Consider the following 22441-nt stretch of genomic DNA (forward strand, 5'->3'; position numbering starts at 1 on the left):
TAAATAAATATTTGTACAGACTATGGTAAAGTGAGGGAATAAAACAGATTAACTAGAAAGTTTTTAAGAACTTAAAGAGTTCCAGGAAGCAGAATGTTTTCAGTTGCTGAATTCTTTGAATATTGAAAATGATCATTTAAATACTAGTAAATTCTTCACTGAGAACTCACATTCACTTCTACAAAAAGCCATCCGTCTAAACACATTATTTTTTACAATGTATCAATAGATGTCATAAGTGATTGTGGACATTTAATAAAACGGAGAGCCAAAATTTAAATACTGTTCATTTGAGAAAAAGGGGAATAGTTGTCTATAGATGGCAAATAAACTTTTCCAGAGTTTATGAAAGAAAATCACAAGTCTGCAATTTTAGAAAATTTTTCTCAAATTACTGTACATACAATTTGGAGATGAACTATGAAAGAAAATGGTATGATAGATTTTCTTGTGGCCAGTACACAGATATCGTATGCCTTCATTTCAAAACTCACCGTGGACATTTAATTTAACAGACTGAGTCACGTTCCCAGCAATATTTGTAGCAACGCAAAGATACATCCCACTATCTGAAATGCGGGTCTCAATGATTTTCATTGAACCAGAAGGGAGGAATGTGTGTCTAAAAGAAAGAAACCACATGGTAGACCATAGAACATGAGAATTTAAATATCCCCAATGCAGCTGCACTTCAGTGTGAAATTACTACTCTGCAGCAGTTTTTGAAACCATTTTCTCATCTATATTATTTCTATACACCTTAAAAGTCAGGAATATTCACAATTATATTGTGTATTCTGTGTGATGTTTTTACAAATATAAAGTCAGCTTTATTTTACTTTTAGATCTAACCTAATGGTCTGAAATTACCAAAAAAGTGTACATCTTTATGCTTTATTAAGTTGTGACTATACAAAGCAAATATATATTTTAGCAGGTTTTTTTAAAGATTTTATTTATTTATTCATGAGACACACACACACACACACACACACACACACAGACACAGACACAGGCAGAGGGAGAAGCAGGCTCCATACCGGGAGCCCGATGTGGGACTTGATCCTGGGACTCCAGGATCACACCCTGGGCCAAAGACAGGTGCTAAAATGCTGAGCCAACCAGGGTTCCCTGTTTTAGTAACTTTTGAACTTATTTTGAATACTGTATTATTTATTCGGCAATGGTTTGTTAAAAAATTTAGTGTGTTACAATAAAGGCAAAAGAAGGTACATAATCTAATTCTCAAAAATTTATTGACTATATTATAATGTAGTTGAATGAGCCATATCTACAAATAAAAATGTTATCACATTAATTGTATTGAAATAGCTTTAAGAGGATGAGGGCCAGATAGACCTGCTTAATATTGAGATTTCTGATAAACCTAGGGAAAAAAAAGTTGTTCTACTTACTGGCCCTGAGACAGAAAAATGAATAAATAGTTAAGGACAGAATTCCGCCCCCCCCCCAAAGAAATAAGCATATAGAAGAATCCAACATGTAACATGCAATAACAGACGTGATATCATAAAGAGCAAGGAAAGGATTATACTAACAATTAAAAAATGATGCTGGGCAACAGGTTCTCCACATGGGAAAAATAAATAAATAAATAAAAATAGAGCAATACCTAATACTAGACACAATATAAAAATTCAGATGGATTAAAGTCCAAAATGTGAAAAACAAACTTAAAATATTAGAATAAAACACTGGTGGCCATATTGATATTCTTCATAAGTACAAATTTTAAAAACAATAGATTAGTACAGTGAGCTACATAAAAAATGTAAAAGTCTGTATAATCAAACATCATACATGAAAAGCCTTGCAGTGGTCTGAGAGAAGATATTTTTAGCACATACAACAAAGGCTTGTTATTAAGAATACAGACAAAATTTCTATATTCAACAAGAAAAGACAAACAAGTTACCAGAAGTCTGTGCAGTAGGTTTAAAGAAGCAAGTCAGAGGTGACACAAATGACCAACAAACAAGTAAAAGCATTCTTGGCTCCCTGGATGTCAGTCACATGAAAACTATGGTATTTGCAAGATACCATTTCACACCCATCTGAACAACAAAAATGGTTAAGTCCATCAGCACCATGCACTGTTAATAATGGGGAAATAGGTACACCTATATTCTAATGGAAGAAAGGTAAATCAGTACTGCCTCTTTGATCAGAAAGTTAGTACTGTCTACAAAGCTGAAAGTAGGAATTAATTCTGATCAGAAACTGTAGTTCTAGGTACTAGTCCTAAAGAAATTCATGCATGTGTATACAAAGAGACATACGTAAAGATATTTACTAAAAAGCCTCATTTGTACAACCAAAAAACCAAAACCAAAACCAAACCAAACCGAAACAAACAAAACCCTGAATGTCCATACATTGGGAAATGGGTTAACAAAATGTAGAACGTGCATATGGTAGTTAAAAATGAATAAACTAATTGTATAAAAATGTGTATAAAAATGTTCACTTAATAAAGCAAGCAGTAGAATAAAAATATATGTTACATGGCAAATTGAAAAGACACACAAAACAAAATTAAAAACACAGAAAACAAATTCTATACTGTTTAAGAATGGATGCATAGGATGCAAATGAAGTCTGTAGCAGTATTTGCCCTTGGGGAGGGAGAAAAGGAATTGGGGAGGAAAACAATGAAACTTCAACTGTATCCATAATATGATATTTCTGTCATGCAAAAATATCCAAAGCAAATATTTTTCAAAGAAATAGTAAGCTTATGGAAAGTAGTTCTTAATTGTCTTTTTCACCCTCACCAGTGGTAGGGAAACTACAGTATAATGAATATATATATAGCTTCATAACTATACATCAGTAAGTCTAACAGACATAGCTAGAGACTATAATTCTTATTCCACCAGTAACTTCTCGCATGATATTGAGTTAAAATTGTAATTGCTAAAATAGTAATTCCCTGAGAACTGGAAACGGGGTATGGAATGTATATTAGCTTATATGACCCTTTCAGGTAAGTATTAACTCCATTTTATAAATAAGAAATATTAGGTTCAATCGAAAGAACTGCCAAACCTTTCAGACAAATTTTAAATGGTGGAGGTAAACTTAAACTTGTATTTGCATAACAACAAAGGTGGTACTCTCAAAGGCTCTGGCATTCTGCTTTCCACATCAGTTAGCCTATCAAATTTATTATCTCAGTGGGCTTTTAAATCTGTAAGGGTTTAATCAAGAAGATTTTTACAAAACCATCTAATGAAAGTCAAACCTTAGATATTAAAGTAGTCGTTGTGTTTTACTGTTCCTATGGGATTAACGAGATGCTATGTGTACTATGCACTTCTACTAACACAAATCTACATACAAATATGCTCCATTTCAATAGCTACCATGTACTATGCACTTGTGGGAAATTATGCCAAAGCTGGGTGTTAGCATTTCTAATATTAAAGAGTGATTTAGAAGGTATATATATTTTCTTTAGGCTCAGATCTATGTGTGAATTATCTCAAATTTATTTTTTTGAAACATTTAAAAACCTGAATAGATATAGCCATCTGCCCCCAAGAGATTATATTTTTTGCATCTCAAGATTTATCCCAGATGCCCTACCTTGGAGAGAAGGGAGAGATGAGCTGGGTCTCTTTGGCCCAGGTAATGATGGGTGGGGGTATGCTCTTCACTTCACATGGAAGTGTCACCTCTTCCCCTGCAAGGACGGAGATCTCAACAGGCTTATCCTGGGACAGTCCTCGTTGGTCTCCAAATACTCTGGGCCTCACTAAAATAAACACGTTTGGGAAAGGAAATAGTACATTGAAAGCATTTAACGTACAAATGCGGACTACTAATATTCTTTAAAAATGTACAAAAAGATGCTGCCTATTCCAAAATTTCAGGGCATATCTAAAACTTTCCACGAACACAATTATAATGAGAGCAGGAAAAAAAATGACCAGAAAGTTTCCCTTTTTAGCTCTTCCTTTCAGAACATAATGAAGAGGTCAGCTGAAATGCCCTTTTAAAGAGTCTGCCATCTGTAAAAGTAACCCCTCAAGGCAGAGTGCTAACCAAGACATAGCTGAGGTTTGGCTTTGCTAGGAGTTTCAACTAACAAGTGTTTCTGACGCTGGTTGGGTGCAATAAGCATACTCCTTGGTAAAACACCATAAAATTTTTCCGAATGGCTATACAATTACTCTGCCTTTAAATCAGAATCGAAGCAAAGGAGATGCTGGTTGGCAGTAAAAATGCGTTTTGTAAACATAGTTCACTTTAGGAGAACAGCCCCTAGTAATATGATTTGGGAGAGAAATGTGAGTTTTGGCGCCAGCAGACAGTGTCAAAGAAAAACATTCCTCCAGGGGCTCTCACCATAGACAGTCAGCTGCACTTTCCTCTTGGCGTAGCCGGCGGCATTGGTGGCGGTGCAGACATACTCACCACTCTCTTCACCCCCAGGTGACACCACATACAAACTTCCATCAGCCCCTGCAGAAAACTTAGCACTGCTGGTGGAAATCAGCTCGCCCTTCTGCAAAACACAACAGAGAGCAAAGTGTTTTGTAAGATAATAAAGGAGTGACTTAATGTCTGAAATGGAAGAGAGGAAGGAAAAGAATCTCCAAGGGGGAAAATACTAGATTTTAAAAAATGCTAATTTGAAGAGAGTGATTTGTATGAAAAATGAAGCAAAGAAACCAAAGGTGGTATTTCTTCCTACTGAACCACATCCCCTTTGTTCCAGAGCTATTTAAAAAGGGAGAGAATAATGGTAATGATAATGGTAATGAATGGGATGATGCTTCTGCTAAGCCACACACTGTTTCGAGCACTTCGCATGAATTAACTATTTTCATGTTCAAAACAATCCTACGAGCAGGAACTACCACAACCCCCATTTTACAGATAAAAGCTTGGGGATGATGTGGAGTATAACATTCAGTCAGTGGTAGAGCTGGGACTTGAACCCTGGCAGTCGAAACTCTTCACCTCTGCACTTTATCACAGCACACAGGTCACCCTGGCCTTTCATTTTTATATTTTCCTAAAATGCCTTAAACTGCTACACAGTACCAGACACTGTGCAGTTTGGGGATTGGCTTCGCCATGATATTTTTGTGTCCACAATGCAGAAATCTTAACCTTTTTATTTCATTTACAGATGTCAGCACCAACTTCTTTATATTTCAGAGCTTTTTAGATATATAAAATTAGATGGTATGGTAAGATACATTGGTTGTGATGCTAATTATACAAATGCCAAAGCTTGTTATTATGCCAAGCTTTTATATTACCAATATATGCCAGATTAAATTAATTTTCATAAAATATGCTATTTTCATGACTGTTCAAAGACAGAAAGGAATTCCTCCGAAATGGGTTTTTCCTCACTGCAAGAATACAAGTAAAAGCCAGACAACTTCATGATAGGGACATAGAGGGGAATAAATGAGTTCATATAGAACTTGTTTTTGGCTTTCTAAAAGAACAGGGTCTGAGGCAAAGATTTGGAAACAAGAAGTTTAGTTGGAAAGTGATCCCCAGAGCCCCGAGCAGACACGTGAGACAGTGGGGCACAGAAGGAAGGAAAGCTAAAAAGGATTTCAGGTTCTTGTTTCCTCTGTGGCTATGTGAAGCTTCCATAAGCTTCTATGTGCTGGGGATCCTTTGAGAAACTATGTAGAAGCAACCCAGAAATACACTTCTGAGGGATGAGAAGCAGGTCATTTACATAGGACACCTGCTCCCCAAAGGTGTTAATGCCCCTACACTTCCTGGCTGCCTGATCTCAGGCTGAGTGGCTTTCTGAGCAAGCCCTGAGTCCAAAAACCAGAGAGGCACATGCACAAAATATGATTCTGGAAGAAAGCATGGAGCTGTCCACCAGAGCTGCGCTGAAAATCACAAGGGCTGACGGGATGTGGCAAGCATAAAAAAGGATCTGCTATAGCATGCAGTGTTTAGAATGGTTCCTGGTGTACAGAATGTGCTATGTTGGTGTTCACTGTTGCATTCTTTTTTTTTTAATTTTTTATTTATTTATGATAGTTATATATATATAGAGAGAGAGAGAGGCAGAGACACAGGCGGAGGGAGAAGCAGGCTCCATGTACCGGGAGCCTGATGTGGGATTCGATCCCGGGTCTCCAGGATCGCGCCCTGGGCCAAAGGCAGGCGCCAAACCGCTGTGCCACCCAGAGATCCCCCACTGTTGCATTCTTAATGTCATTCAAGCATCAGATAGGTGATGGCACTAAGGACATTTTAAGGTTCCTTCCAAGTGGTATGACTGCATGGGTTTTCCTTTTTATAAAATTCTGTGGTACAGTCACAAGTTCCATACATGACTAAAAATATCCAAATGTTGTTATAATATGAACATTAAAAACACCACTAGAGGGGGACCTGGGTGGCTTAGTGGTTGAGCGTCTGCCTTTGGCTCAGGTCATGATCCTGGGGTCCTGGTCCTGGGGATAAGTCCCGCCTTGGGCTCCCTGTAGGAAGCCTGCTTCTCCCTCTGCCTACGTCTCTGCCTCTCTCTCTGTGTGTCTCTCATGAGCAAATTAATAAAATCTTTAAACAATAACAACAACAACAAAACACCACTAGATAGATCATTTACCTTGGACCAGATGATAGATGGCTTGGGAATTCCACTTGCTTTGCATGGTAAAGTTACTGGAATGCCTTCAATTGTGCTGAGTACTTGCTGCCCATGCTGAATGGTTGGCAGCACTGAAAAAGGAGGCAATGTTCAAAATCTGAGCATCTGTTCTTCCATTTAGCCTCATATGTTTAAAGTTGTACATTTTTAGGGTATACCGCATATTTGTAGCTAAGACAACATTTTCCAATAGAAATGTAGGGTAACTTGTAAGGGAGTGTAATAAAGGAAACACAGTAACTGTAATCTGAAGAATTGAATAAAAACATAAAATCAAGTAGTAAATTATGCTTAGTAAGTTAACTTTCCTAACAAAAATAAGACTGAAAAAAATCCATGTTTTCCTGGAAACTCGAAGTAGAATTACATTCCAAGAGTTACACGTTTAACACATATCCTTCATTGTTGTCCATTACCCAATCAGCTGCAGTGAGCTGACATAAGCCTACTGCCAGACAAATGGACTGTTTAACTGTCATGCATTTAATATCTGTCCATTCACAAGAACAACCTAACAAGGTACGAAATTTAATCTAGAAAGAAGGATTTGTTTTCTTAAAAGAAATTCAACAATAAAACTTGCAAGGCCTTTTAAAAGACTAAAATACTGGATTCTAAGCCAGTAGTTTTCACTAAGAAAAATAACATACCTATGACTTTAGAAAGCAACTGAAGAATTAACATTATATGAGCAGAAGCAAAAGGAAAAGGAAGACTTAATTATTCCATTCTGTGCATATCTCAATTAATCACAGGCAACTTGCATGTGAAAAATTATCAATACTCAATGTTCTCAAAATAATGAATTTGATTAACAAGCTCCCATACATGGAAGTTCTTAACATAGTACAAGTAACACAATATAAACCCCATATATGCCAGGTGTTCCTTTCCTTCCCCTGGAAAGATGAGACTGAAGCTGTTCCCTAGGGCTCAAGCACTCACTGTGTCTCTTGACTTTGAGTCAAATTTCTCTAGAATTATCACAATTACTCTCAGGAGAAGTTTGCCAGAACTAGAGGCACCAGAGATCTCTATGCAAAAACTTCCCTGGAAGGCTTAAATTAGCTTTGCTATATGTTCATATTTTCCTAAGGCTGGGCTTATTCTTTAGATAATTTCTTCTTTAAAAAATTGGCAAAAAATCGCAGATACTTTTATGTCAGGCTACTCTCTAAAGCAACAAATTTAACTTCCAGAATCACCATGGAAGAGTCAACTCTCAACTCTACTGTAATTTTGTGGCAACACTGGAATAAGCCATTTTCTCAAATGCAAAGTGAGTTTGACAGCTATATGGAAAAGTGGCAAATTTAGGCATTTTCAAGTCTGATGACATCTGACTGTGCAAGAGGTGTTTCTTTCCAGATTGTCCACCGACATAAATCAAGATGTCAACTGAAAGGTTTGCCATTTTAGTTTACATTTATATTTGCAGCATTAATTCATCCTTTTAAGAAGAGGTCATTGAGAGCTTTTAATGAGTATTCTTAGAAGTGGCGAGGCAGAGTAATGAAGGCATGGCAATGCTAATGAACATGAATATGGAGGTATGGAGAACCTGTGATATTGCATCATAGCCAACTCAAAACTAATTTGTTGGCTAAATGGTTGCTCAGTTTAGCTCCTGTCAAATGTCTGGGTTGATTTTCTTAACCTTAGTAACTAAATCAGTTACTCATTTTGGACTAAGATAGATGAAACAATGTCGTGATCTTTTAACTTTTAATTGTCAACACTCAGTGCATCATGATAAACCATATCACTGGTTCACCTGTCTCCTCACCCCTCTTATCTGGCAGACATACCAGAGGATCATATCACTCTTTCACTCAAGTAGAAATTTGCCTCAGAATCCTCAACACAATATTCTATGGAGGTCACATGATTATATCTCTATACACGAGTCTCAAGGCAATCCATAAGCACTCTCCAGGAAATCTATGGACTGATTTTCTCTAAAAATAGTTAAACACAATTATATTCTATTTCGCATTATGCATTTATTCTTTTAGACTATAATTTAGTGTTACTTTAATATTTCTTTAAAATAGTATTTCTTCAAGAGTATCTCATGTGATGTTGATGGAGGCTGGTATAACCAGCACATAAGATTGAGAGAGACAGAGGAGGTTATTTACAATAAGAAAGGAGGTTATTTAATTTAACATAGGGACACCTGGGTGGCTCAGCAGTTGAGCATCTGCCTGTAGCCCAGGGTGTGATCCACAGTCTCAGGATGGAGTCCCACATCGGGCTCCCTGCCTGTAGCCTGCTTCTCCCTCTGCCTACGTCTCTGCCTTTCTCTCTCTGTGTCTTTTATGAATAAATAAATAAAATCTTAAAAAAAAAAGAAGAAACCGACGTTAAAAAAGAAGAGGGTCTGCATCCACTGACAATTTCCATAGGCCAAGCAAAATGTGGAAATTACCGGATTCTCCAATTCATGTCCTTAAAAAAAGGATGAATTCACTAAAAATAAATGTTCTGTGCTACTTTCATCTCTGAACACAGAACTATTTTTTAATAGCACACTTTAAAAAGCAATGTTGCAAAGTCTTTAAAGAAAACATACAAAAAAATTTATGACAATTTCTTAAACTATGAAGTTGTCATTTATTGAGATGTAAAAAGTTCGTGACTGTTAGTCACGAATGGAAAAAGAGATAGCTTTTGGATATTCTTATTTGTGACCTTTTATCTAACATGCAAAAAGATTGTTTGGAGCACATGAGGTGGCCTTTAGAAAAGTTTAGGTCATTGCTAGCTAACACACAAAGGGGTCATTAGTAAGGACATGCTTGTTGCACAATCCAAAAAGAAAAGGCAATTTGGATGGAATAATAAATTCAGCTTGTCTGAAATTAAAATGTATTTTTAAACATAACTCTTTGAGAACTGAGCTCACTTTTATCAATTAAGAAACCACTTACAAAAGCCCTTGGCCAGACTCAGCTGGTGACTCCCAATAAAGCCTTTCTGTGCATGTAGCAAAGGGAATTCTGGAAACAGCCTTAACAATGTAAATAGTGTTCAAGAAATAAGGCTTTTTGTTAAGAATAACAATTAGGGAAAAAATCTACTTCTTACAACTAGAGTTATTTGATTTAGAGACATAAACCTAGCTTTGAACATGGTTTGGAAAGAATTACAATGGGTGTGTCTCTTACCATGCACATCCACAGTGGTAGTTTTGTTAACGGTTCCAGCCACATTGCTGGCCACACAAGTATATTTGCCCCCATCCTGAAGGCGAACTCTTTCAATATGGAGACTCCCATCACTGCGCACAGTAATGTAAGGATTTTGGACCAACTTAAAGGAAAAAAAAGTCATACTTAATTTAAAAGGTAATGTTCCCTAAGCATAAACCAGATTTTTTTAACTGAGTTATTAAATGTCTTATAACAAATTATTCTTAACACCCTTATGTAAAAAATGATGAGCATAAAATGTTACCAAGAGTAGAATCAATTGTATGTCATCCTAATATACCACCAAAAATTATACCTACTAACATTTGTTGTAGTTATGCACATGTTGGAAAAAGGAATGAAACAGAGACATCACTTGACATGAGACAAGTCATGTCAAGTGATGTCTCTATTTTGTGTCTCTTTGATCTTTGTTATCACTCAGAACCAAATTCTACTAGTCACTTTTACTTTTCACTAATTTGTTCTTTTTCAAGAAGATTGTACCACCACTTGCAAGCTATTTGATATTTTTATTTTGGCAAGTAGGTAGTCATTCAAGCTGAGAGAATGTGATTCATCTCAACACTCACCCTTTTCTGTGACAGATGCAAATATCAGAGGCAATGTACGATCTAGGAACTGTGACAGAGAAAGTTGGCAATATTTTCTGTTAAAAATGATCACTCCAGCTGTGCCATTGATGTGTTTTATTCAATCACAGGACATCTTAGTGCTCAAACAGTATCATCCTTTGTTGTAAGGGCCTTTAATTATTAAGTGAGGTCTACTAATTTTTCTTAGGATTTAATGCAAATATGAATAATTTGACAACTTATTCCATGGAGTCAAGTCATTTCTAATTGGCACTTCAAAATGAAAGTGAGTCTAACTACCCTGGAAAATGGAAGGAAAAATGCTCTTGACTAGGTGGAAATTTATTGCCAGAGGGAGCATGTTTGCAAAAAAATTCCTTAGAACTGTGAAAATTTTTCACATTCTTTCATAATTCAAATTTATACACTAAAAAACAATGATACAAAATAGATCCATATTTTCAATAATTCATAAAAGATATATTTAAAATTAATAAATGGAAGAATTTTATGAAAATATTGATATTTATTATATCCTACAAAGAGGATATAAAAATATTTAAATGCTACAAAAGTAATTTTATATTTGCTTCAGTTTTTACATATTTTGAAGAGTTTATTAGTTGCAGTGAATTTAATGCAAAACTATAAAAACCACACGATTGACTATTTCTCCACCTTATTAATTCCAAAATAATGTAAACTACATAAACTGAATACTGAAAAAAAGTTCTGGTGTTACACTTACAAAATGTATTTTGGTATATATACTAAATTGAAATGTCAACGGTTGGAATAAATTGTCTCTTATGCAAGAAAATTAGAAATGTGAATGCATGGATTTATAATGTTCTTACCATGGCTGAATTCTTAATCCACCGACGTTCTGGAATGGGATTTCCAGCCAACAGAGCACAAGGCAAAGTAAGCTGCTGTCCTTCAATGACACTGGTCACTGAAGGGCTGATTCCAATGAGTGGAGCAACTAAGTCAGGAGAAACAGGTATTATCAACTCTATCTTACCCGAAAGGAAGGCAAATGTTCTTTCTTTTAAAGATTTTATTTATTTATTTACTCATGAGACACACAGAGAGAGAGGCAGAGACATAGGCCCAGGGAGAAGCAAGAAGGTAAATGTTCTAAAAGGCCAAGATGACTATTAATTATGCTCTTAAAAAAATTAAATTCTCAAGAACAAGATTTTTAAATGTAAATGGGTTTGAATTGCAAGACAGAGATAAAAGATCCTTCTAAGCAGAGGGAATGGCAAGAGGGCCGGTAATAGCACAGAAGCAGAAAAAGTAAAAAGAATTAGTCTATGGCATGGAATGCCAGAATTGTCAAGACAAGAAATTGTGCAACGTATGCAACGGACAAATGGAGAGTACTTATAAATCTAAAAAGTGGGATCACCAGAACCATTCTAAGGAAATATTAATCTGAAAATTGTGACTAAGATTTATTGGATAAGGAAAAAACCAGAAGGGATAAGATCAATGAGGAGGCTGTCATAACAGCTCCAGCAAATAAAATGTGGTGGACTCTCTTAGATGGAAAGATGTTCTTTTCTAAGAATTATTTAATAAATTTTACACAAATCAAGGGAAATCCCCAGATATTCTATTTAGAAAATTTAATTATATGTTGATGAATAAAGGAAGATATAGAAAGAAACTTTTATAAATGCGAATTAATGAGAAACAGGCATTGACAGATCTAAAAATCACATAAAATAATAAATTAGACAATGTAGTACTAGTGCAAAAATAGAATTCCAAGGAATAGACATAGGAATTAAAATTTAGCATATGACCAAATGGGTATTTTAATCAGTGGGAAGAGATTATTCAATAAAGATATTGAGACAAAGGTCTTACCACTTGGAAATAAATGATATTGTATCCTTACTTCATATTAGGTCTTTCCACTTGGAAATAAATGATACTGTATCTCTACTTCATATTATTTTCAAAGATAATTCAGGTGGACTTAAAATGATAAGGGTAAAAAAAGGAAACAGAAAAGAATGCCATGACTCTGTGTGTATGTATTTATATTTAGACTTAAATCAATTTATTCAAGTTGACCTTCATTTCTTCAAATGGAAGATAAAGAACTTGGAGCAGATGATCTCTAAGGTTATTTCCAGTTCTAACATCCCATGAAATTTGAAATAGGATGGGGGAGGGAGAGGCGAGTTTAGTAGTCAAATACTTACCTGTTGTTTTTGTTTTTTTATTTAAAGTGACAAAAGCAAGAGCCAATGTAGTAAAAGAAGTCTGATGACTTGGAAAAGCTTGATACCTAAGCACCTAATTGATCTTACCAAGTCCTGTCACTGTTATTGTTGTCTGGGACTGGATCTTTCCAAACTGGTTTTCAGCTTCACAAATATAGGTTCCTTTATCATTTGCCCATAAATCTAAAAAGAAGAGATTATTTACTCATTCAATGCCATCTAGGAAGCATAACTATGTGCCAGGCACAGTGCTGAGATTTGTGGGTGGAAAACGTGTGGGTACTGTCTTCTGTAGTTCCCATTGTTGGGGAGGAGACATACATGAAAACCAACTATCAACCACAGTGTGATAATGCTATAATATGCATTTCAAGCAATGAGCTGTGGGAACACAGAGAGACATGAGAATGATGGCACATACAGGAGTTAGGAGAGGAGTCACAGTGGAGGCAGGATACAAGCTGTACCTTAAACAGTAGGTAGAACAGGGGAAGGGCAGTCCAAGCCCAGTGGGCTGCAAAAACAAAAGAATAACTTGAAAAATCAAGGTCTGTTCAAGGAATGGAAAGTTGCATCACCAATGTATTCTGCAACACCACCCTAGGGGCGTTTTGAAGATTTGCAAGATATATATATCAATCAGTTGGACCAATGACTGGGGGAAGTATACTGGCACTTAGTGGGTAAAAACTGGGGAGGCCATGAAGGGGCAGATTCATGAAAGGAACAACTATTACAAAGCCAGCAAGACTTCTGATGTTCCCACTGGAAGTTCACAGATTTTATAACTTTGTTTATAATTGTATGATAATTATATTTATCAGTCTACATTTGAGCTGTCAAATTCATGGTGATGTACATCAATATGTATGTATATTATGCAGAAATGCCAGAGTATTTATCTATTAAAATACTTATTATTTAATAAAGATTATTTTGCTTTGTACTATTTTCAGATATTAAAATAGATTTTATTTTCTGGGTAGATCAAAAATATAGACTTTGTTTCAGGATAGTTAAAAGGCTATTACAAAATATTTTTAATTGAGGAGGGTGTTAGGGGAATCAGAATGAAGACTACTAGGTTAAAGGCTGTGTGGATACAGTCAGAAAACAAGCTAAAGACAAAGTTTGGTGCCTTGTAAAGAGTGTGATTTGTCTAGTGAGCAAGAGGGGAGGCAACAGAAGATTTTAAATAGGAAATGACTGTGATCTTTGCAAATATCTTAACTAAATAAGCACAATGTACTCTACTGAAAAGATTTGACAGAGAAAAATTGTAGCTTCCCATTTTAAACAATTCCATATTATTTCAGATAAAAAGCTGTGACAAAGCTTCTACTCCTCTGTTAATCTTTTGCATATAATGGCAGAACTGCATCTGGTAAATTCAGGCAGTGTCCACTCTCAACAACAGCAAGCGTTCATTTGCAAAGGAAAGTTCAGCAAATCATCTGGTTAATAAGGCACACATTGTTTCTATCCAAGATATTTTTCATGTTATCAACTCGCGGACTAATTTGTGTAGACATACATAAGACCACAGAGAACTGTTTCTAATCACTACTTTCCTTCTAGATACTTTAATTTGGACACTTGGGCAGCCATTTGTCAATACATTCCCCCTTTTTATTCTTCCCTTTTTACATCTCCTCTAATTGATTTGTTTCAGGTCCAATTTATTTCCTGTTAGGCTTTTCTCATCACTACTATCGCCCTACTTGCATAACTCTGTGAGCTTCCCCATTTTTCTTCTCATCTCTCCAACTTTGCAGAGAGATTGTTCTGAAATAGTACATTCATGTGCCTTTTTCCACAGGGAAACATGGGGGGTTATTTTCTACCTCACCAAAAACACTTCTTCACCTGTACATTCTAGGTCCTGCACAATCTGACGCAGTAGGCATTTTTTTGGCCATCCACTTAGATGGTGGGTTGTGAAATGCCTGAGTGAGGGACCCCATATATGACTTCTATCTTCACCACAGAGCCGGGCCCAGAACTGAATACTTAAGCACTTATAATTAGTTTAATTTGTATTTGGAACTTGAAGTGGCTAATGGACATTTAATATTTAATAAACATGGAAATCACTTATTGGAGGCTTTCTACAAAATAACCCCAAAGATGCAATTACTTTTTAAAAACCAGTTAATCAGCTAAATATTTTGGTCCTCTAGTGCCACTACTCAAACAATCTAAACACTATTTTAAAAAGTACAAAATATTTACAAGTATCTGAATGCTTAAGAGCTTATAGGCAAAATTTTTAGATGCTGGAGTATTTGATGATTTTTTTCAATCTTCTGCTCCAGGTATATATCACTTTTAATCAAGGAGCTTCCATAGGGTATAGAGTCCCTATGCATATAGTTATATATTTTTGGTCAAAAAAATTCACTAAAGTTACCTTTTTGCTAGTAATATTTTATCTTTCTATACAGCAATTGGTCCAAGAGTCAATAAAATGTGATCACTTATCCACCTAGAGGCCCAGGTGTTTCTATTTGCAATAAGAAACAGTGAGATATGAAGAAGTCACATTGCTTCATAAGCCTTTATGAAATGACATACATCTGAATAAAATACATTTATGACAATTCCAAGATATAAGAATTCAGTACTCTTTTAAAAGGAAATGCAACAAACACAAAATGTTTTTAAAGAAGTTTTTAAAGAACAAAATGTGTTGGCAAGATCAATTCACAACTTTAAACATACTAATCCCTATGTATAGAACATGAATGTATAATATATATGTACATACTTGTATAAAATATATTTCCTTTAACCTACTTGAAATAAAGAGAGCTCCTGTTCTTAGTTGGCTGATGGAACTCACTGAAAAGGGTCTTGAGAAGATCGGCATGTTGTCTGATCTCCTCCATTTAATCTTTGGTTCTGGATAACCCTGGACATAGCAAGGTAATGTCACATTTGAGCCAATTTCCACAGACACATCAGCAGGTTCTTGTATGAAAACTGGAGGTGCTAAAAGATATTTAAAACAAACAAAGAAAAGGTCATTGAGATAGTATATAGGCACAGTAAGTACATACTTCATTCTTAAATGGTCAACAGATTGAATCTGAACCAAGATATTGTTCACATAGTATTGTAAATTTACCCTTTAAGCATTTCTGGATGGTATTGAAATAGTCAATACTTCTTTTTTGCTTAATAAATGAATGGAGGTACAAAGAAGTTCAACTGCTTCCTTAAAATGATAAATGATAGAGAATGGAATTTAAGAGTAGAAACTGAAATCAAGATTATTTTCAATAAAGAGAATCTTTCATCTTAGAAATTTGTTTTCAATTTTAGTTTATGTCATACAGCTCAAATCTTTGAACTTTCTTACAAATATGTTTGCCTTGTAATGAAATATTCTGGACTTTTTCCAAAACTTAACTCCTTTTGGTCCAGTTTTTAAAGAACTTAATTTATACCAGAGCTCATTCTTTAATAGATCACTATAACCAGCTAACAGTATTTAATTCTAAATTATACCCTTGTTCTAGATCACATTCTTGCTTCTCAATACCTTTTACCTTTTCTACATTTTTGAGTTAACGGAATTTGAGCTTGAAAATCAATAATAGGGCACCCCCGGTGGCGCAGCAGTTTAGCGCGGCCTGCAGCCCGGGGTCTGATCCCGGATACCCAGGATCCAGTCCCGCGTCAGGCTCCCTGCATGGAGCCCGCTTCTCCCTCTGCCTGTGCCTCTGCCTCTCTCTCTCTCTCTCTCTCTCTCTCTCTCTCTCTCTGTGTCTGTCATGAATAAATAAATAAATAAATAAATAAATAAATAAATAAATAAATCTTAAAAAAAGAAACAGGGTGATCCTGATAACAATTCTTTGTCATTTTATCAGCTTTCCCCTTTCTATAGGTTCTTACAACTGCTGAAAGTCAAGTTGTTTATCAGCCTAATAAAAATGAGTGCAGAGATCATTTCTTTCCTTCTCAATGGGAATTTTGGGACTCGGATGTATACTTGTCTTCCAAGTAGCCTTAGTCCTTTATTAGCCTGAGCTAAAGGACATCCATCCTCTAACTTTGCAACCTCATCTCCCATTATTCCCCTAGAGAAATCTTATTCTTGGACAATCCGAACTCTTCACTCTTTTCCAAACAAGGACTGACCATTTTCATATCAGTACCAGTGTCACTGCCATCCCTTTCAAATGCAATGTTGACTCCTGATCTCTGGCTATTGGATATTGACGATTCTTTAATCCAGTTCAAAAGGTCCCTCCTCAATGCCATCTTTCATTTTCCTAGACATGATTTCTTCCCTCTGTGTGGTTTCAGAGAATTCACTCTGTACCACTCTCATGGCAGTGGCCACATCCTGCCTTTTATTAGACTATATGTTTGATTTTCCCTGGAGAGTTCATGTTTGCAACCATACTTTATTTTTTATAGCAACTAACATAGCACTTTTTGCATTATTCAAGGCTGCTATATATCTGTGAATAATTGAAGCAATATTAAAACACTTTAACACTGGGTGGCTCAGTGTTGAGCATCTGCTTTCGGCTCAGGGAATGATCTGGGGGTTGGGAAGATTGAGTCCAGCATCAGGCTCCCTATAGGGAGCTTGCTTCTTCCTCTACCTATGTCTCTGCCTCTCTGTGTTTCTCATGAATAAAATCTTGAAAAGAAATAAAAAATAAAACACTTCAACAATATTATAGTGTCTGTATTTGTATATCTGTAAGTGTATGGTGATAATAACAACCTTGATCCCATACATTTGAACTTGCACTTTTGAAAAAAACATGGCAATTTCAGAAGTCCTATTGTTTGTTTTATTGAACCTAAATAAAAGAAAATTAAGTTAAACCTGCAATTGAATAACATGTTTTTAAAAAGAAATAGCATAGCTGTGTTTAGATTTCCCTTAATCCAACTATATGGTAATCTGGTTTATAAAAATAAAAGACAAAATAAGCATATGTAAAAAACAGCTCATTGGTTGCCTATCTTAGGTGTAAAGGGCTAGTTACCTTCTTCTAGAGTGATATTAATCATTTATTCCAGAGCCAGTTGCTTTTTTGAAAAATAGAAGATATGTATAAAAACCTCAGGATGTATTAGGTGCAGATTGTGGGCATGCTGATTAAAAAATGGGACAGAAAATAAATTCCAGAAGAACAAAGAGATATGCAGAAGCCTGGGATTGACCAGATATTTGGGAGCAACCAAGCTTACTGATACAACAGAACATAGCCATCAGTGAAAATGGAGACAAATTAGAATTTTCAGAAGAAAGCCGAGAACAAACTAGACTAAAAGAGGAGAAGCAGAGTTCAAGTTGTGCCCTTAAAACTCAATTAAGACAAAAGAAGCTATCTGGGTGAAGAAGCTTTGAGAACAGTGTCAGGCACAAGACAGGCAACATATATACTGGTACCAGAAAACAAGGCAAATGAGAGTACCAGGCACTAGGTAAGCAGCCAAGACAGCATCTTTGACAAGCAAACCTCAAAAATGAGGCAACTCCTAACTCCGGCCAAAAAACCTTTTAAATACTTCCTACTCTTGAGTATGGCCAATGCAGACTCCAAGTGAATTACATTGGGTGGATGGTAAACATATTAATGGGACCAGGGAAGGGGCAGCAGTGATTGTAATACAAAACACGGGACTTGTACAGGGGAGACTGTGTTGCTTGGAGACATTATAGTCCACTAGGTGGTTTCGAATGGCAGTTCCATTATTTCTTAATCTGTAAAACTGGAAAACAATTTTACTTCCCACAGTCTAAAACTCTCCATGAACAAAAATGAGGTAATAACATTTCCTATCTCTTGCTGTTAAAAAAGTAGTCTTTATTAATCATTTAGCATATAGTAATCACCCCAATATTAACTATCATTGCTTATAAATATTGAGTTAACTTATTAAATCTTAACTCTGGAATTTATTGTATCTATTATTAATTTCAATTTCAGCTTCTGCATACAGCTATCAGGATTATGCTGGGATGATCACTGGGATGATCTAAGTATTTGTTCGCAAATCCTTTGAGAACTGCAGTTAATGCGTGATACTTTGTTGTCACTTACTGACAGATATGGCTGTGTGCATACATCACTTTGAAAAAAGTTACAGATTGACCATGTTGCTCTAAAAACTATTCCATAAAATTATTCTAGTTCCTTTAGTGATAATTAAATATATATCCACTAAGGCAACTCTTGCATTATTATTAGTCAAACAGAGATTTTCTTTCCTAAAATGGCTGAACACTCTGTTTTGGTTCTACCAAACCACAAAACACAAACCACAGTCTAAGACTCAAATCCTGAGTGGTGTGGAATACTGCAAATAAAATCGCTGCCAGGCCAACTTTTTGTTTGATGTAGCCAATCTTCTTCTCTTCCAAATGACTTCACAATTCACTACCTCTTTTTAAAAAAGGATGAAAAGCACTGGTAACTTTCCCTGTTGACCTGAAATGTCCATAAGGCAGAGCCACGATAATGAGAAACAGGAAAAGGGAGACTCACTAAAGAAGCTATAACTCAACAATAATATTGAACAGCTTTTTTATTATTGTTTCTTGATCTAGTATTGATGTAAGGTAATAGGCCCACAAAAACAATTTGAACACCCAACAGCTACATGATAGGGATAAAGGCATGTTTTTCTTTTTAAGTCATAAGTGTTACTTAAATTTATGCCAATAGTTTTAGAACTCATATGAATAATTCTATGCACTACTACTAAAAGTAGCACTTGAATTGTCTTAGACCCTTTTTAAAAAGTCAACTTGGAACAGTAACTTTCACATTAAAAGCCCAAGGCTTAATCTTAAATACTATGCCATTATTATATATGCATTTCTATATTATTTTTCAGGGCTCAAAGAATCAAAATGACAATTCTATTTGTGAAGTTCATCTATCTGATACATGTGCCATTAAGCAGCTTCAGAGGGAGAGCAGTGACCACTGACATGCTGAATGCATATGGGTGGGTGATGATGTGATTTCATCTTTATAACCAACTTATCAGGTAGGTACTATGAAAAGTCAGGCAGAAAACCCAGGCTCTCTCCAAAGCCCATTCTCTTAGCCACTATGTAAATTCTGAGTAAAGTTTGATTTTTTTTTTTTTTTTTGCTTTTAAACCTAACAGTGATAACCACAATTATCACTACAACCGTACAGGCCTTGGCAGTTACACCCTCTATCTACTAGGATACAGAACCATAGTTTGATGTGAACAGACAGGGTCTAACCAAACTTTGTGAGCTACATCCATCAGAATTCTAATGGTGAATAAGGAGATAGTTAAGGCATAACAGATGCATATATGGCACTAATGTTATTATTAAGTTATTTGGCAGCTCTTAATGATCAAGGTTACAGTAATGAAACGTTTGAGTTAATGTTAATGGCTCCATCAGAACAATTACTGGGATAAAAGCTGAAAGAGTCACTGTTTTAGAAAAGGTCATAGAGAGTGAATATCTTGAATAGGAGTGAAGATAAAACAAAATTCAGTTCAAGGAATGAAGGATAAATACAAAACATTTGTTACGATATTTCCTATTTCAATGCGAGTCATTCCAGGACAGATAGCCCTAACTTTTACATGGCTTTTCACTAGTCAAAAGAGAGAACCTGGAAAGTCTAAAAGCTAAAAAGATTATAAACAAGGCAGAAAATAAGCAAAGAAATACGTATATTGTTTAGATTTTCTATAGTCTTGGAGATAACGGGTAAGAGTGTCCTTCTGCTTTTGGCTGGGAATAATTGCTCAGGCTAATTTGTTCTTCCTCTCGAGCTAGACCACTCTAGACAAATGTTGGTAAATATAAAGTATCTGGGCAGGAAAGAGGGAGAGGTAAAACTAGAAAATGTTGGGAATTTGAAACATTGTACTCGTATATTTCTTAGAAACAAGAATTCTGTATCAAGGGATCCTTTTCATTTGGACCCTACATTTCTAAAAGCTTTCCTTGTGTTTTAACTCTGCTGGTAGATCCTGATATCCTCCACCCAGAGATTCCAATCTTATTTCCAAGGCATTTATCTTAATAACCTTAGAGTTTAGTCACGGTCAAACACATTTTGCTGTGCCCTAGTCAGATTCTACGTGGTCTTTATGGCCTTTTCTAGCTTTGCTGACTCTACCCTAAGGGCATAATCACCAAGAATGCAGAGTGTTCATCAGACAGCCCAGGGGGAAGGGCATCAGAAAAGATCCCAGGAGGAAAAAAATTATATGAAACAAAATATTAGGCTTAGAGGGCCATTATGTTCATTTAAAGAATTAAGATAGAACTAAAAAGTTTTGTATTACTTTATTCTAAAAAAAATGCATTTTCTCTATAGTTCCCAACTTTAGTTAAAAAAAAAAAAAAACAGCTGAGGCATGAAAATCATCACATATAAATGAAAATGCAATTTAACAAAATGTCATATTTTATAAGTTTAACTGATGTAAATGTTTGAATTATCTATTAAAATTAAGCTGCCAGGTTCCTTTTCATACAAAGGAAGCTCTGTTTTATTTCATGTGTTACCACACTGTGTAGAAAAAGAATTTTTGTTTTTAAAGAAACATGAGATGGAGAGACAGAGAAGGAGGGAGAACCAAACTTCTCGAGTGATCTGACGATAGTCGCATGCACATACTGTATACTTCACACTGTGATTGACATTTATTTGTAGTTAGTACTTTGTTTTATACACTGAGGAGTCATTGCTAGTAATTTTTTTTTTAAAGTAAAAGCACTGTCTGCTACCTTTGCTATCATCAACATCTCCAAATTATGGTCTAGGGCCAAAGTCTAATTTCTGGCCTCCAGATGTTAATACTTAGGAATTTTGTGTCATCCAACTCCTGTTAGGAAAATGTTTGGCAATAGATGATATACCAGTGAAGCCTACAGTTTCTGATATCAGATAACCTGGGTTCAAATATCCAGGCTTGGCCCCTACCTAGGTCTGTGGTCCTGGTCAACTTACTTAGCTTTGTTACACTTTTCTTCTCTATCTAAAGGAGATAATTACAATATCTTCCTCTTAGGATTGCTATGAGGGTTTAATAAGGATGCATATAAAAGTTCTTAGGACAGTGCATGGCACATAGAAAAAACTTGGTAAATACTTCCTACCATTATTATATTAATAATCTGAAATGCTAATTCTAATTTGTCTATTCTGACAAATATTTCCACTCAATTGTTTTGAAGTTCTTAGCATGTAAAAAAAAAAAAAAAAACAAACCAAAAAACAAATGTGTCTATCAGAGCTGGGATGCTTACAGCCAACATCCAGAGTTATCTTGCCAGCTGCTCTTCCAGCATCATTGACAGCTACACATGTATAATCACCAGCATCCAGGTCTTGAGTTTCTTGAATCTTCAAAAGCCCCAAGAGAGGGTCAATAATGAGGAATGGTGAGGGCCTCAGCTCAAGATCCCCTAGGTCAAAACAAATGGAGAACATTAAACACTAAAGTATTTACATAGTTTGCTATTGGTTTAATTTTAAAACTGCTGAAGAAAACGAACTTTGAAGTTTTTAAAATATAAGTGTCTGGCACAAGGTATACACTTAAACAATGTTTATGCAAAGAATGAACACAGTATTTCTTAGCACTAAGCTGATTTATTAGTCTGTATCATTCTATGGGCTAACCTAGAGCCAAAAATCCGGCCCCAAATATTTCCTACTGTACATGTACCTAAATAAGAATGAACTCTTTAAAGCTGCATGGGGGTGA

The 22441-nt window shown here is 35.6% G+C and overlaps 1 protein-coding gene across 1 annotated transcript in view; it reads right to left on the minus strand.

The window, feature by feature from the left end:
• Window positions 1-22441, minus strand: part of HMCN1 (hemicentin 1) — a 465430-nt gene that overhangs the window by 212692 nt on the left and 230297 nt on the right. The window contains exons 15-23 of the mRNA XM_041767864.1: window positions 21981-22139; window positions 15491-15685; window positions 12782-12877; window positions 11312-11439; window positions 9835-9979; window positions 6623-6735; window positions 4372-4531; window positions 3610-3778; window positions 495-622 (exon numbers count right to left, since the gene is read on the minus strand). Coding sequence (XP_041623798.1) covers window positions 495-622; window positions 3610-3778; window positions 4372-4531; window positions 6623-6735; window positions 9835-9979; window positions 11312-11439; window positions 12782-12877; window positions 15491-15685; window positions 21981-22139 — 1293 coding nt within the window. The remainder of the gene's footprint in view (window positions 1-494; window positions 623-3609; window positions 3779-4371; window positions 4532-6622; window positions 6736-9834; window positions 9980-11311; window positions 11440-12781; window positions 12878-15490; window positions 15686-21980; window positions 22140-22441) is intronic.

The sequence above is a fragment of the Vulpes lagopus genome, chromosome 1 (assembly GCF_018345385.1).
Source record: "Vulpes lagopus strain Blue_001 chromosome 1, ASM1834538v1, whole genome shotgun sequence".
NCBI classification, from domain to species: Eukaryota; Metazoa; Chordata; class Mammalia; order Carnivora; family Canidae; genus Vulpes; species Vulpes lagopus.